Here is a 14118-nt window from a genome sequence, read left to right as displayed (position 1 = left end):
TCTTGCGAGTTCTAGCGAGTTTGTTTCCTTTTTCTTAAAGCCGCTAAGCCGTTAATAGCCGCTAAGCCGTTAATAGCCGTGCTTCGCAAGACGAAAAAACCGCAAGACGAAGAGACTCGCGGAACGGATTAATTTCGTCTTGCGAGGCACCACTGTATATGTGTTTAGGCGGGTGACAATTTGCTTCTTAGGGGGTAAACCAGGCATGTTGAGAACAGCCATACTTGTTTTCATCTATACCTCCCTCGTTCACAACTAAAAAGGGGGAATTGGTGTGGTCTACCTTTTGCATCAACAAGTGCTTGCAGGTGTATGGAGATGGACCTTCCTGCGTTCTGTCAGCTGAATCACTTTCTGTCCTGCCCCGTCTACCTACTTTAGAACTGGGATGTGGAGGAGAGGTGAGATGCAACTGTATCAAGTGATATCATAGGGGAGAAAGTTTTGAAGGCTCTGCTTTCCTCACCAATGTGCACGTTTAGTTGTAAAAGTCTCCCAAGTTCCATTAAAAAAATATACGTAGGAGGCAGGCATATGTATGAATGAATGTGGCTGTTCACATCATGCCTGGTTTATCTGAGGTATAGTGCCCATCTCTCACATATTTAACTAAATTTTTAAAAAGCCTGACTCAGTTATGACAATATCTAAATCATGTTCAGCTATCATCTTAGGCCATGAGAGTGCTGGCTGGATTGAATGTAAGGCAGGGTGGGAAAATACCTACAGATAACTGGAAGTTATTTAGTGTGTGAAGGGGGAAAAAATCCCGACTCAGTGTATTGTTAACTCCTAGCAGGATAAATATACTTGTATGATCTCATTTCATGGTCATAAGATAGGCTTGCCAGATTTTTGGGGAGTGGGGGAGGGGATCCTTAAATGTACTAGTTGGAAATCGTTATACGTAGACTACAAGAGTTTTTGTTTTGTGGATGTTGTACTGTTATGGCACACAGACAATACATCACATTGTTATCTCTGATTATATTGTTTATATTTCATCATGTTGCCTAACATTCCAGATCTTTGGGGGAGGGGGAAGGGAAGCTAATGAATGGAGCTATAAACTGAGCTATTTGAGAGACGCAGATATGCTGTGCCCCAGTCCAGCTGCTTGCTGAAACAAAGAGTAGCATTGGTGCAATGAATATGCATTGGCTGTGTGTGTGATTCTGTTGCAGGCCAGACACAGGCCTATACAGTAATGAATCAGGAAGGCTGGCGCAGGCCCTGGGGATTTTTTTAAAAAAACAACACATTTGTTTTATCAGTATGTTACCTTGCCAATGGGATGATGTCAGTCTGGTTACCATAGAATGTGGTCAGACAGAGGAAGACATATGCAGTGTGTGGCAGTATTTTGTTTTGATAGACTGAGCTGCGGTTTTTCTTTCCCATTTGGAAACTTTAATACTGCAGAGAAGAAAAGATTTGAAAATGTATTTGTGAGTTTGTGAGAGAATGAACTTTGGGAGCTTGCAAACAAACAAACAAACAAACAAACAAACGTGCATATTGAAGGTCTCTTTCTTTTTCTTAATCCAGTATGTAAAGGGTACCAACACCTAGACTGATGGGCAAATAACGCATGCAGTCATACCTTGGGTTGAAGTAGCTTTGGGATAAGTACCGTATTTTTCGCTCTATAACACGCACCCGACCATAACACGCATGTAGTTTTTAGAGGAGGAAAATCCGTAGGCATGCCACCCATAGGCATTCCCTCCATAACATGCACAGACATTTCCCCTTACTTTTTAGGAGGAAAAAAGTGAGTGTTATGGTGCAAAAAATACGGTATTTTCAGGTTGCGCGCTGCTGCGACCCACAAGTAACGGAGTGCGTTACTTCCAGGTTTCGCCGCATGCGCAGACGCTCAAAATGACGTCACGCACAGAAGTGTCAAATCGCGACCCGCGCGGACACGGGTTGCGTTCACTTCTGGATGTGAACGGGGCTCCGGAACGGATCCCGTTCGCATCCAGAGGTACCACTGTACCTGATATCCACATACATTCAGAACATATTTTGTCAACACATGCATGCTAGCTACATGCCCATTACTTTAAGCCATAGCTTAAATAACCATTAAGTGTTTTTTTTCCGGGGGGGGGGGGATAGTGTTACACCCAAACCCAGTGCATTAACTATGGTTTGTTCACAAAAAATAAATCATGTTTGGTCTTTGCTTACTGACATTAACCATGACTGAGTTTTCCTATGGCTTATGTGTGGCATGTTTCATTGTGTTGCCCAAATTGCCCAGCTAAGCATCAGGCACACTAGGTAAGAGCGGCTTTAAAACTAAGCTGTTCTCAGATCTGCTTTCTGGCACTTCTTCTTGAAATTGAAGTTACTTCTAACTCACCTGCCTGCCTGGTAATAAGACCTCCCTCCCCCAACTCACCTTGTCCCCCACATCATAGCTGCTGGAGTTGAAAACTTACTGTGGTGGGATCTGATTTTATATTTCCTAATGTTGAAGTGCATGGACAATCCCTGTTACTGCTATACAGTGAGGTTTGATTGACATACTCTCCTTGCTAAAATAGTAAAGTATGTTTGAACTTTTATGTATAAATTTTGTAATTTATTTTGAACTTGGCTGTTCTAAGAGAAATGAACAATGAACTTAACTGTTCATTCAATTGTATTGTTTTATTCAATTGTATTGTTTTATTCAGCAGTTCAATATAAATACCCAAAGCAGTTCTTGAGAGGCTTAGCATGCAAGCTCTTAAAATTCAGAATCAGGTGTTTTTGGGTATATATGGTGGTAGTTGGTAAAAATAATAATTATGCATTTAATTATTTTATTCTCTGCGTAATAGGTAGTGGTTAACAAACATTTAATCTACTGACACTTGGTGTAAAGGAATTGTGTTTTCTATGACACTAAACCCTATTTCATTTCTGTTTTTGAAAACTGAAACGGTAGGTTCGATAATGGGCATTCCTACTCGATTTTGTTTTCTTCAAATACTGGAAGACCTTGAGCACAGAAAAGGCATGAAATAAATTTAGGATGCATCAAACAGCGACAAGTGTTTGGAGATTTCAGCTTTTGAAGTTGGTGCCAGCTTGTCTATCTAAGATTATAAAATGCAAGGAATCTTCTCTTTTGCAGTTTTTCAAGTTCCTGACTTGATGGCCAAAGTGAAATGATTCCTGTCGGGATGTCAGCATACCGCATGTGATAAATTTTATGTTGCATGTCCTACAAATGAAGATACCATTTTATTAAACTCTGACTTCCATGTTGGTTTTTTAGTTGTTAACTGATGGAGTTGTTCTGTATGACTGTTTGGCCTATGTGCTTTTATACAAGTTTGATCTAACAAAAGTTATATTTTCCATTAAAAAAATATTTTCATTGGAGGCTAACATAGCTTCAAATGGAAAACTTTAAAGACTGAAAAGAAAAAAATATACAGCTGCAGATTCCACATATTAGAAGATTTAAGGCTTTTAAATATCTCCTTCCCCAAGGGAAAAGATGAAGGTGGGATAGAAGCAGCAAAGTGATGATTTGTGTATTAACACAGCAGAATGTCTGCATGGTTAACTCCAGTGCCTGGCCTGCTGTGGAGCATACACTTCTTGCTTTTAACATTCAGGTGGAAAGTTACAGTTTAATTTTGTTGCCAGAGTCTTGAATAGAAGCCATGACTTGTGGTGTGTTTATAAGCCGCAGTATATTTGCTAGTTTACATCTTGCCTACTAAATTGGCAAAATGTTTATTTTCCCTGGTGAACATAGCGGAGATTACTCCCTAGTGGTTCCTTTCACACCAAAATAGTATTTGTTGAATATATAAAACAGGGCTCTTTTTATATGTCACCTGTGCCTTGCATGGGGTATGAAAATGTGTAGTAGTAGCAAACACACTTCCCTTTTCAGATGTGATTTGTTACTGACGTTGTTTTCTTGTAATTATGCACTTGAGAAAAATGGAACGAGCATCTGTAGAGAAAAATATTTACAAGCTCCAGAAACCTTGAATATAAATATCAGTGTATCCTAAAAGATGGCCAACTTTGAGAAATGTGAGAATGTAGTTTCTGTGTGCTATGCGAAAGCCTGTATGACATGCAAAGAAGCAGCATCACTGAGCAGAGCGGGAAAGCATATCATGTTCACAGAATTGTAGAGTTGGAAGGAAACCCGAGGGTTATCTAGTCCAAGCTCCTGCAATACCCGAATAACAACTATGCAGTTTTCCCTCCCCCTCGGTTTGTTTTAATGGTAAAGGTAAAGGGACCCCTGACCGTTAGGTCCAGTCGCGAATGACTCTGGGGTTGTGGCGCTCATCTTGCTTTATTGGCCGAGGAAGCCGGTGTACAGCTTCTGGGTCATGTGGCCAGCATGACTAGGCTGCTTCTGGTGAACCAGAGCAGTGCATGGAAACACCATTTACCTTCCCGCTGGAGTGGTACCTGTTTATCTACTTGCACTTTGACGTGCTTTCAAACTGCTAGGTTGGCAGGAGCAGGGACCGAGCAACGGGAGCTCACCCTGTTGCGGGGATTCGAACCGCCGACCTTCTGATCGGCAAGTCCTAGCCCAGTAGTGTTACTTTCCTCATGTATGAGCTAGAAGTTGTGTTGTAACACCATGAATCTGTAGTGTGGCCACAAGAAGACTATTTGTAGTTGCTGCATCTTCATAGTAAGCTGTCTTATACCTTTTACTGAAATATACCATATATAGCTCAGTATTGTCTACACTGACTGGCAATGTCTGTCTGTTTTAGCTGGAGATGCTAGGAGTTGAGCTTAGGACCTCTTCTTCAAAACAGTTAGGAATTAAATTGTTTAAAGTTTATTGCTTAAGTTGTAATCTCAAGTGCATGAAACTCAGTGTTGGATTGTTCCGTCTTACAAAAAAGGTATGTCTGCCAATAAAAACGCTATAAATATTATGCGTCAGTTTAGACCTTAAGTGCACCTGAGATGAGTCAACTGTATTTCCTGACCTCTCTTCCTCTGCTGTTTTATTCCAATGTTTATGTTTCAGAAACTAAATTTTTACAAGTATTTTGTTTGTAGAAGTCATATTTTATTTTAAGAAAATGAATATTTAGCTTCTGACCACAGTTTAAAATCTTAAACAAGCCTGACAAGGCAAGCATCCTATTGATTTATCAAACACTTTGCTTTAAGGAGCTACCGACTTTAAAGGATACCATACCTAATGTTTTTTGTTTCTTTTTATGACATTTTTTTAAACCCATGGTTTCCTCTGTTTTTTTTCCCTGTAGGTGAAGCTGCTCTAAGAGGAGAACCCAGAATGCAGTCCATCCCAGTATCAGCGGCTGTAACCAACCATAGGACAGGGCCACCCCCGATCAGTCCTTGCAAGAGAAGGTTCAGTATGGACCAAGGAGATGATGACCTAGACTGTGAAAACGAACACGTCTCTAAAATGAGTCGAATGTTCAGTCCCCATCTGTAAGTTTGCTTTACTATTTATACGGCTTCCATTGTGTTTTCACCCAGATTTTAATTTTGTTTTGAAAAATGACAATCCACATGCAGTGTTAGAAACTCAGATATATAACCTAATTGCCAAATGGCACCTTAAACCTAGTTTACAATTGCCACAGTTGAAAGTCTAGGTACCGTTCCCCACCCCCCATGGGATATCATCATCATTCATTTCATTTCCATCCTGCTTTATATTTTATATATCCTATGCTTTAAGACTCTCTACCCTGATGTGAGAATAGATGCATTGCATTTTTAGTGTTTTTTCTCCTCCTCCTTCTAAAGGCCAGGAACTTTTAGAACAGCTGCTCAGCAGACTGCACACAGCAACAGCTGCTCAAGCTGCAGTTGTTGCTAAACACTAGTTAACGTGCTTCCATTTTCACATGCCAGCAGAGTATTTCACTTTGCAGGTAAAATGTGGGTTACTGGAAAGGAAGAAAACGGTTTTTCCATCCATTTAGTTTTCTCATTCCTAGGGAAGCAGCTGTAGCTGGCATGAAGTGTAGGCGCTGAGAGAATTCCTTTCATTCCTGACTAGAGGAAGTGATTGGAGTATTCCAGCCAGAGCCAACTTGATAACTGTGTACTGTTCCCTGCTGCCTCAGCTCAAGAAGCCCTCTGCATTCCACACATTCCACTCAGCTTTGGATTGTTGCATTCAGTCATAAGATGTGGACTGAGGCATTTTATCCTCAAATAAATCACAGCAGTGTTATTCAGAGGCCTGCAGATTGCAGGCTTGGAATTTCTTACAAATAAGAGCTTGAGTACCAAAGCAATAAAAACTCTCAGAAACAGTTCTCCCACTCTTTCTTTCTTTCTTTTTTTACATGCGGTGATTACTTCCAGTTAAACTACTTAAAACCACTCCTTAAGAGTGAAATTTGTAATCACTGAGAGAAAAAACACATACACCAAGAAATTAGTTACTCTGTTTCAACTGCCACACAACTTTAGATAGGAAAAAACGAGGCTATATTTGAATTATTACATAATTTAGAAGAGGAAGGGAGGGGAACTATGTGACTTCCAAATTTACAAAAATAAAGGAAATGAAATACAACTAGCGGTTGGGTAGATGGTTCCACTTCAGCATTTCAAACTCCTGTCTATCTGCAGAGTCATGCAACACATTTAGAATCACTTTTCTCAAAGCTGTAAAGCAGAATTTTCATGGCGTTTTCACTCAAAACTATAATCATTTAGATTTTACAGAAATTCATTTTTTAACACTTAGACAACCATCAGATCCAGAAAGGGCTTTTATTAGCGGTACTGTAAATGTGAGAAACAAAATATTGTGCAAATATAGAGTTTGGCTTTTACTTTCTTATGTAATCAGGAAAAGCTGCCAACTTGCTGGCAACATTTAATGGCGTTACAAATAAGTTGGAGAATTTAAATTATATTGGGCCCTACTAGGAAAACCCCCCCCAATGTAAAATATTTTGGCCATAAAGTAAAAAATAAATTACTCCTGTATTTTAATAAACTACATGTTAAGGGTTGTTGTTTTTTCTTCATTGGTGCCCCACTTATTGGCAATTACAAAAGTCACTGTAGGATTAAATGAATATGTAGTCATCAGGAAGCTGAACTACCCTTTTGTATGTATGTATTGGTTTGTTTACAGCAGGAAGTAGGAATTTGCATCCTGCCTGGTATAATAGGTGATAAATCATAAATACATTGGATAAAGAGTTTTTGGCTATCAGCATTTTCACTTGAATTCATTTTTTGTTAGTTCACAAAAGAGACCCCTTGTTTTTGGTTACGGTCCTCCACTTCCTGTGTGTACGTCTTCAGTTTAAGCTAAATTCATATTGCATATGTGCATTGCAGTAGGCCTACATTGTGTTAAATCATGCGTACAACCACAATTATATACTTAAGTGGTATGATACACCTTCTAAGTTGTTGAATGCAGCTTTTAATGAGCTATGTTTACTCATCTTCCAGATAGTCTAGTCTACTGTAGGACTTCTGTCATTGAACATTACACGATAATAAAGCCAGTTTGCAACTCCTGAAAAAGCAAATGGAATGAAAAACATGTTGAAACTTTAAATGTGTGTGTGTATTGCATACAGAGTTCTGACAAACAGAATGTCTGATAGAATATTACTTATTTCCACAAAAAGCACTCTTCCATCAGTTTCAGATGCACATTTAACTATGTACAGAGTTGTGTCTTAGTAAGGAAAATGGAAATTACCTGACAAAGGTGCAAGCCTTGCCTTGGTGCCATGTCGCACATCAAGATAGGGGCCCAGAAAACTGGTAATATGTCATTCAGCCCAAAGCTGTAGAGCATGGAAACCATCTATGTGTTTTAGACTGTAACCCCATCAGCCCAACCCAGGGTGCCATCTATTCCAAAAGCCTTTCTGCCTCAGAAAAAGGCAAGTTGGAAAACTTACACAGCTTCACTAACATATCAGAGCTATTCATCTAAGGAGGAATAATAACATCAGCCCTAAAAATAAGATTATATCTTGACTTCTGATTTCCACTACAAAGTCATTTAGATTTCTTGGTGTAAGTTCCTGTGTATGTGGTTTCAGTGAAGATGCAAAGAGATCTTTTGGTGAGGAGTGGAGGAGAACTCATACCAACGGTCACCTTTAACCTGTGGGACCTTTCATAACCTTTAAAGATGCACCTGGTTTATTTTGGAGCAGCTTCTGTTTAATGTTGAAAGTGTTTGGATGTTGCAGTGCAAGTGTAACACTAATGCAGTGTTGTCCCTTTAAACAAAGGTCTCAGGCCTGACCTATGTTGTGTGGGTTTCTTGTTTGTCAGGCTGGAGGTATTTTCTCATTTTCACAGTTCAGCTGAAAACAAAGGCCTCCTTATCCTTGCAGGGAGCTCTTAAGAGCTGACATCAGCCTTTTCCCAGCAGGCATCATTTCTGCCTTAAGAGTCCTTGCACAGAGGCAGAAAGCTTGATAATCTCTCCTTAGGTCATTTTCTTTGCTATGTAACAAATAAAATGAGCAAACTCTGAAAGTATCAAAGAGTTAAGAAAGGAGCGGGGGAAGCCACAGCTGTGTGTGCTTTTAAAACTTATTCTTAGAGCCTGTAAATAGGAGGCTTTAACCTGTCTTTGCAGCAAGAAGAGGGTTGTATAGCAAGCCTTGATGGAATATTGTTAATTAACATTACTTTTTTTTCTTGTTGTTGCTAAGACCTCGTACTTACTCAACACAACTGTAGAATGTGCTTATGGTTTGGATTTAACCTTAAGTGGTTTCAGCATCTCTTTATTGGTAATATTGTAGGTAGAGTTTAGTGTATTAAAAATTAAGTGGTGAGCTGCAGAATTTCCAGGAATTCCATTGGTGGTTCATTAGAAAGAGGATTTATAGTGGTCCAACTTTGATTGGACTCTTGTGCTGTGCCTCTGACTGTGTGGTGCATATGATTGATGTAGCCTTTAGCTTTATGTTGTTCTGCAAAGAACTAATGGAAGCTTGGAGGTGGGTGTGCTCTACATGGGCCATGCAATGCACTGTTGGCATGATAAGCACCAAGCCATTGTTTTTAATAAGGTGCCAAAATTCTGTTCTTTGTTGTTCTTCTCCTGCTCACTTCATGAGCAGCTGCTATTAAAAATTGGGGTTTTTTTATGTGTGTATGGCTGTTCTGTGACTTGTCATTTCGGTTTAGTGAGTATTTTTACCAATGTTACCATGTGAGTGAAATGCAAACCTTCAGAAACAGCACTTATGGTTGAATAGCTTGGGTGATGATGGAATGAATGAATCAGTTATTCTCATGGGCAACCTAAGAGTGTATGCTTGTTGGCATAAGGCAATTTCTATTCCTCCTTCGCCTTCTTATTGCAAATAGTGTCTTCTCTCTGCATATTGAAAGCCATATTATTCTTGTTTCTGTTGAGGTTATATCTAAGCTGCTGCTCTTAGGGTTGCAATTTTTAATTATTGATATACTGGACTGCATATATTTTGTTAAGAACTTGATCTCGTGAGGATTTCAGGTAAATCATTTGTTGTTAAATAATAACAAATTATTATTACATGTCTGGTCTTTTGGTTCCAGACCAAATTTTTGGGAAATTGGCATGTACTGTAATTATAAAGACCAAGATCACCTCTATGTGTGACATTGTTTTTATGCAGAGACTGTCTTCACATAGATGCATGCACATCTCATGAATGAACTTTAGCGCAGGAGTTTTGCCCTTGCACTGCTTTGGACAGCATATGTATTCTACTTCGTGAATCTCCCAATCTTTTCCATAGCCCATGGCTTCAAAATAAAGGACCAGCTGGGGAAATGCAGGTGGGATGGCACAGAGACTGTGGCAGTTAAGTAAGTTTCTGTCCTCCTTACTCATACTGTAAACCAATTGTAAATTATTTGCTCAAGCTGACAATTACCATCTTCTCTGGAATGGTTCCAAGAGTGAACATAATCTACCAGCTCACCACATGAAGGTGTTTTCTTGTTTCTTAAACATGTGCTAAGTCGTGCAGGACAGACGGTGGTTTGGTTGTTGCTTCAGTCCTAGATGCTGACTTGTTTTGTTGCTTTAAAATGAAGGCAATAGTTTTTACCTGTTGATCCAGGCGTTGTTTCAGCATTTTGCTACTATTGCCTTGTTGTTTGTTTTCAGAGGTAGGTGGTGTATTTTATTTATTTGTTTGTTGTGATATTTTAAAACTTTGTTTTCTGGGCAAGCTTGTCCAAAGCAACTCATGGTATTTAAACCATCTATGAACTATTAATAGACAGGCCTGTTAAAAACAAAACAAAAGAGCATCTGGACAATGCATCAACAAAACCTGCCTCGAAGACGTAATATTTTTATAATACACGTTTTTAGAGCCTCCTGCAGTGTATTAACATGACACAGATTTGACGGGAGATAATTCCACAACCATGGTGGGACTGCCCACCTCACTGACCTAGGAGAGAAAATGGACACTGAAGTAGAGTCTCTGATGCTGATCTCAGTGTGTGGGCAGCAAAGAGCTTGAGCCCAAACCATTTAACACTTAAAACCAGGACTTTAAATTGGGCGTGGAAACACCCTGGCTACCAGTGATGCTTGTATTGCAGTGATGTCATTGATGCCGGCTGCCTCACCCCTCCTGACCTCCTAGGAGAAGCAATATAAATGTATTAAATGGTTGTACAGTGTTTACCACAAGATATGTGATGGTTAAGTGGAAAAAGCATATGCTGTGTGAAATGTGATATTTTTAAAAAAAGAATAAAGATGGCCACAGTATGATTATTGAACCTATGCTACTATAATATAGTAAAGGTAAAGGTAAAGGTACCCCTGACAGTTAAGTCCAGTCACGGACGACCATGGGGTTGCAGCGCTCATCTCGCTTTACTGGCCAAGGGAGTTGGCATTTGTCTGCAGACAGCTTCTGCTTCATGTGGCTGTTTCTGGCGAACCAGAGCAGCGCACGGAAACGCCGTTTACCTTCCCTTCGGAGCGGTACCTATTTTATCTACTTGCGCTTTGACGTGCTTTCAAACTGCTAGGTTGACAGGAGCAGGGACCAAACAACGGGAGCTCACCCTGTCGCGGGAATTCGAACCGCCTACTTTCTGATCGGCAAGCCCTAGGCTCTGTGGTTTAGACCACAGTGCCACCTGCGCCCCTTGCTACCATTGTATGAAAATGTAGTGCACATGTCTCTCTTATTACATTTAAACTTACAAGCAAGAACCAAAGTAGGTATACAATAACCTTATAAGTACCTTCTACATACCATGTTGTATATGGGTGCAAACAGTTCCCCACCACCACCACTGTAGAGAAAATATCGCTAAAACAGTGTGAATGTGTCTTTACATGGGACAGCGGTGCCTGTCGTCCTTAAGGAGGCAGTAGTGCAACCCTATGGTTTTAGATAGCTAACGTCTAGTTGTTAACATTCCCTTTTTGAGCAAGGTGGCTGAGCATTGTGGTTGCACAATGGCACACATTCTTGGAGGTTTATATAGAATGCTCCCATTCTGGTTTTCACTTGGCTTTGGGATTGAACCAACCTTCGTTGCCCTGATGGATGCCCATTGTTGAGAGCAGCGTAAGAAAAGTTTAGTGGCCTTGGAAGTAATTGACCATGGTATCTTCCTGGACTTGCTCTGCGAAATAATAATTGGGAGAATTGGAGGTTGGTTTCATAGAATAGCATTAGGGTATTTGCCTGTCACCCCTGTGGCAACTGCACTTGGAGCCCATGCTGTTTAACATCTACAGGAAGTTATTGGGAGCATCATAAGGAGTATGCTGATTAGACCTAGCTCTGTTTCTCTGTGATATCTGGGTACAGTGGTGGGATACATGAGATACAATAAATTGAAACAGGATAAAACTGTCTGGGATATAGGCAGTTTACTGTTCTGGATGGGGTTGCACTCCCTTTGAAGGAAGAATCTAGGAATCTAGGAGTCTTCCTTGATCCGTCATTGTGACTGGGGGCTTAGTTCACATGGTAGCTTGGATTGCTTTCTACCAGTTTTGGCTGATGCACCAGCTATGGCCATTCCTTAACAGGGACAACTTATTACACTGCGTCATGCATTGGTCACCTTGTGTAGGATTATTGCAATATGTTGTATGTGGGGCTCCTCTTAAAATAGATTAGGAAGCTGCAACTGGGGCAGCATGACTTTGTGGCTGGGGTTACCTAAACAACTTGGGACAACGATATTTGAGGGTTGCCTTATACCTGTCTGCTCACGGTCATCTACAGGGGGACCCTTCTGGAGCTAAATGGAGATCATTCCATGGCAGCCTGGACTAGGTCCTTCAGCACAGTAGCTCTTGCCCTGTGGAATATTCTACCCATTGTAGTTATGCAGGCTCTGAAATTTTATAAATTTCATTGGGTGCTGTAAACTTATTATTTTTACAAGCTTTCGCAAAAGGATAAAGTTACTTGTAGGCAGTATTGATTTTTTAAAGAACTTTTACTTGCTTTGGTTTTATTATTGCGTTGTATACTACAATGGTGGTATTGTGATACTAAGCAAACAAATACTCAATGCAAACAAATAAAGGGGGACAATATACAACAGATCTAACAAAACACCACTGGTTACCGTTCTGTACACATACTGGTCCCATTCATTTCAACTGAGTCTATATGCATGCTAACTTCACAGGGTTGCTCTAGATTGTGTGCTGTAAGCTTATGGAGCACAAGTTTTAAACTTGCTCCTTTCGTTCAATCATTTTCCCAGATGTTTCCTGCAGTTTGACAGATGTACCGTTTACTAGAAAGTTGCACTCCTGAGAGTTTGAATGTTATGGACACTGTTGCTATAGACAATGACTGTAAAGTCAGGATTTGGAATAAAACCTTATGTTTTCTTTCAGTTGAATAAGAATTTTTTTCCCTAGACAAAAAGTGATGGACTTGAGAATATTCTTTTGTTTGGTCTTATACTGCAATCTGCTACAATATCCCCACCTCCAAACTGGCATTAATTCTGCCTAAAACTGCCAAGTGTTAACACTCACTCAGGAGCAGGATTCTGGAGTGCTAAAAGGTTACACAAGTTGTTTTGGCTCTAATCTTGAATCTTTAAGCCAATTAAGATACTTCAGTTCAATATTTGACAATGATCAAACATTTTATCATTACTACCTCTTTATTACCCCTTTGGAAATTTTAGGGTAACTTGAGCGGGGCGGGGGGGGGGGGAGTTTCAAATACTGTTTGTTCACTGAGATCATAGTTGAGGCCCTCTTGATAGTGATGCAGCCATCAGAAATCCAATCTTGTGGCTACCTGCATGAGGGCTTTGCTGTTGGGTGGCGCCAACCATGTGGAATAACACTCTCCCCCCCCCCCGGAAATAATGGCAAGTGCCAACTTTGTTCTGCTTTTAATGTATGTTTAAAACTCACTTGTTTCCCTCAAGCATTTCTGTGCCATTAAAACTGAGCTGTTGTGGAAAGCCTGCAGCTGGATAATGTTCTACAGTGGTTATTGAACTACATTAGACTTTGTATTGTTTTGCATTGCTGTATTGTCATTTTTTGTATATAAATCAGTATATAAGTGTTTAAAAAACAAATAAATATATTTGAAGACCAGAAACCTGCAGATGTGCTGAAACATTAAGAGAACGGCAATTTGTGGGATATCAAAGTGGATTTCCCCCTCCCCACAGTCTATAATTTCTTTAACATATCATTGACCGGTCAAATATAAGGGCCTCCAATTTAATGTACCTTCATGATTTATTTCACACTGGGCAGCGTTAGAAGATTTCCCTCTATTCCGTTGTTTAATGTGCATATTTCAGAGTGCAATCCTAAATGAGCTGAGTGTGTGTGAAGTGGCCCTTCTAAAACTCATTACTGGTTAGGGTGAGAGTTGTGGGATGGGTGTAGGATCCTGTTTTCCTTAATTTCAATTTTTTAATTCTAATGAGGCATTAATTATGCCAGTTTCACATGGGCAAAAACGAAATGAACTTGAATTGAATGGAAACAAAGTTACCACGCCTGACTGCAAGTGGTAGTTCTGTGCCCCTGGAACCGAGCAGGCAGCTCCACAGAAAGGCATCTCCATTTCTTCCTAATTTGTCCAGCTAATGGATCTGCAGGTTAGGACTACACTATCTGGA

General features: G+C 40.1%; 1 protein-coding gene across 2 annotated transcripts in view; it reads left to right on the top strand.

The window, feature by feature from the left end:
• The window catches only part of VGLL4 (vestigial like family member 4), a 95059-nt gene that overhangs the window by 57112 nt on the left and 23829 nt on the right, over positions 1–14118 (top strand). For both annotated transcript variants that reach the window (XM_081848505.1, XM_081848506.1), the window contains one exon: positions 5265–5454. In XM_081848505.1, coding sequence (XP_081704631.1) covers positions 5265–5454 — 190 coding nt within the window. The remainder of the gene's footprint in view (positions 1–5264; positions 5455–14118) is intronic.

This window comes from Podarcis erhardii, assembly GCF_964252035.2.
Source record: "Podarcis erhardii genome assembly, chromosome: 2".
NCBI lineage: Eukaryota > Metazoa > Chordata > Lepidosauria > Squamata > Lacertidae > Podarcis > Podarcis erhardii.
The sequence above is the reverse complement of the archived record's forward strand: the minus strand, read 5'-3'. Positions and strand labels throughout refer to the sequence as shown.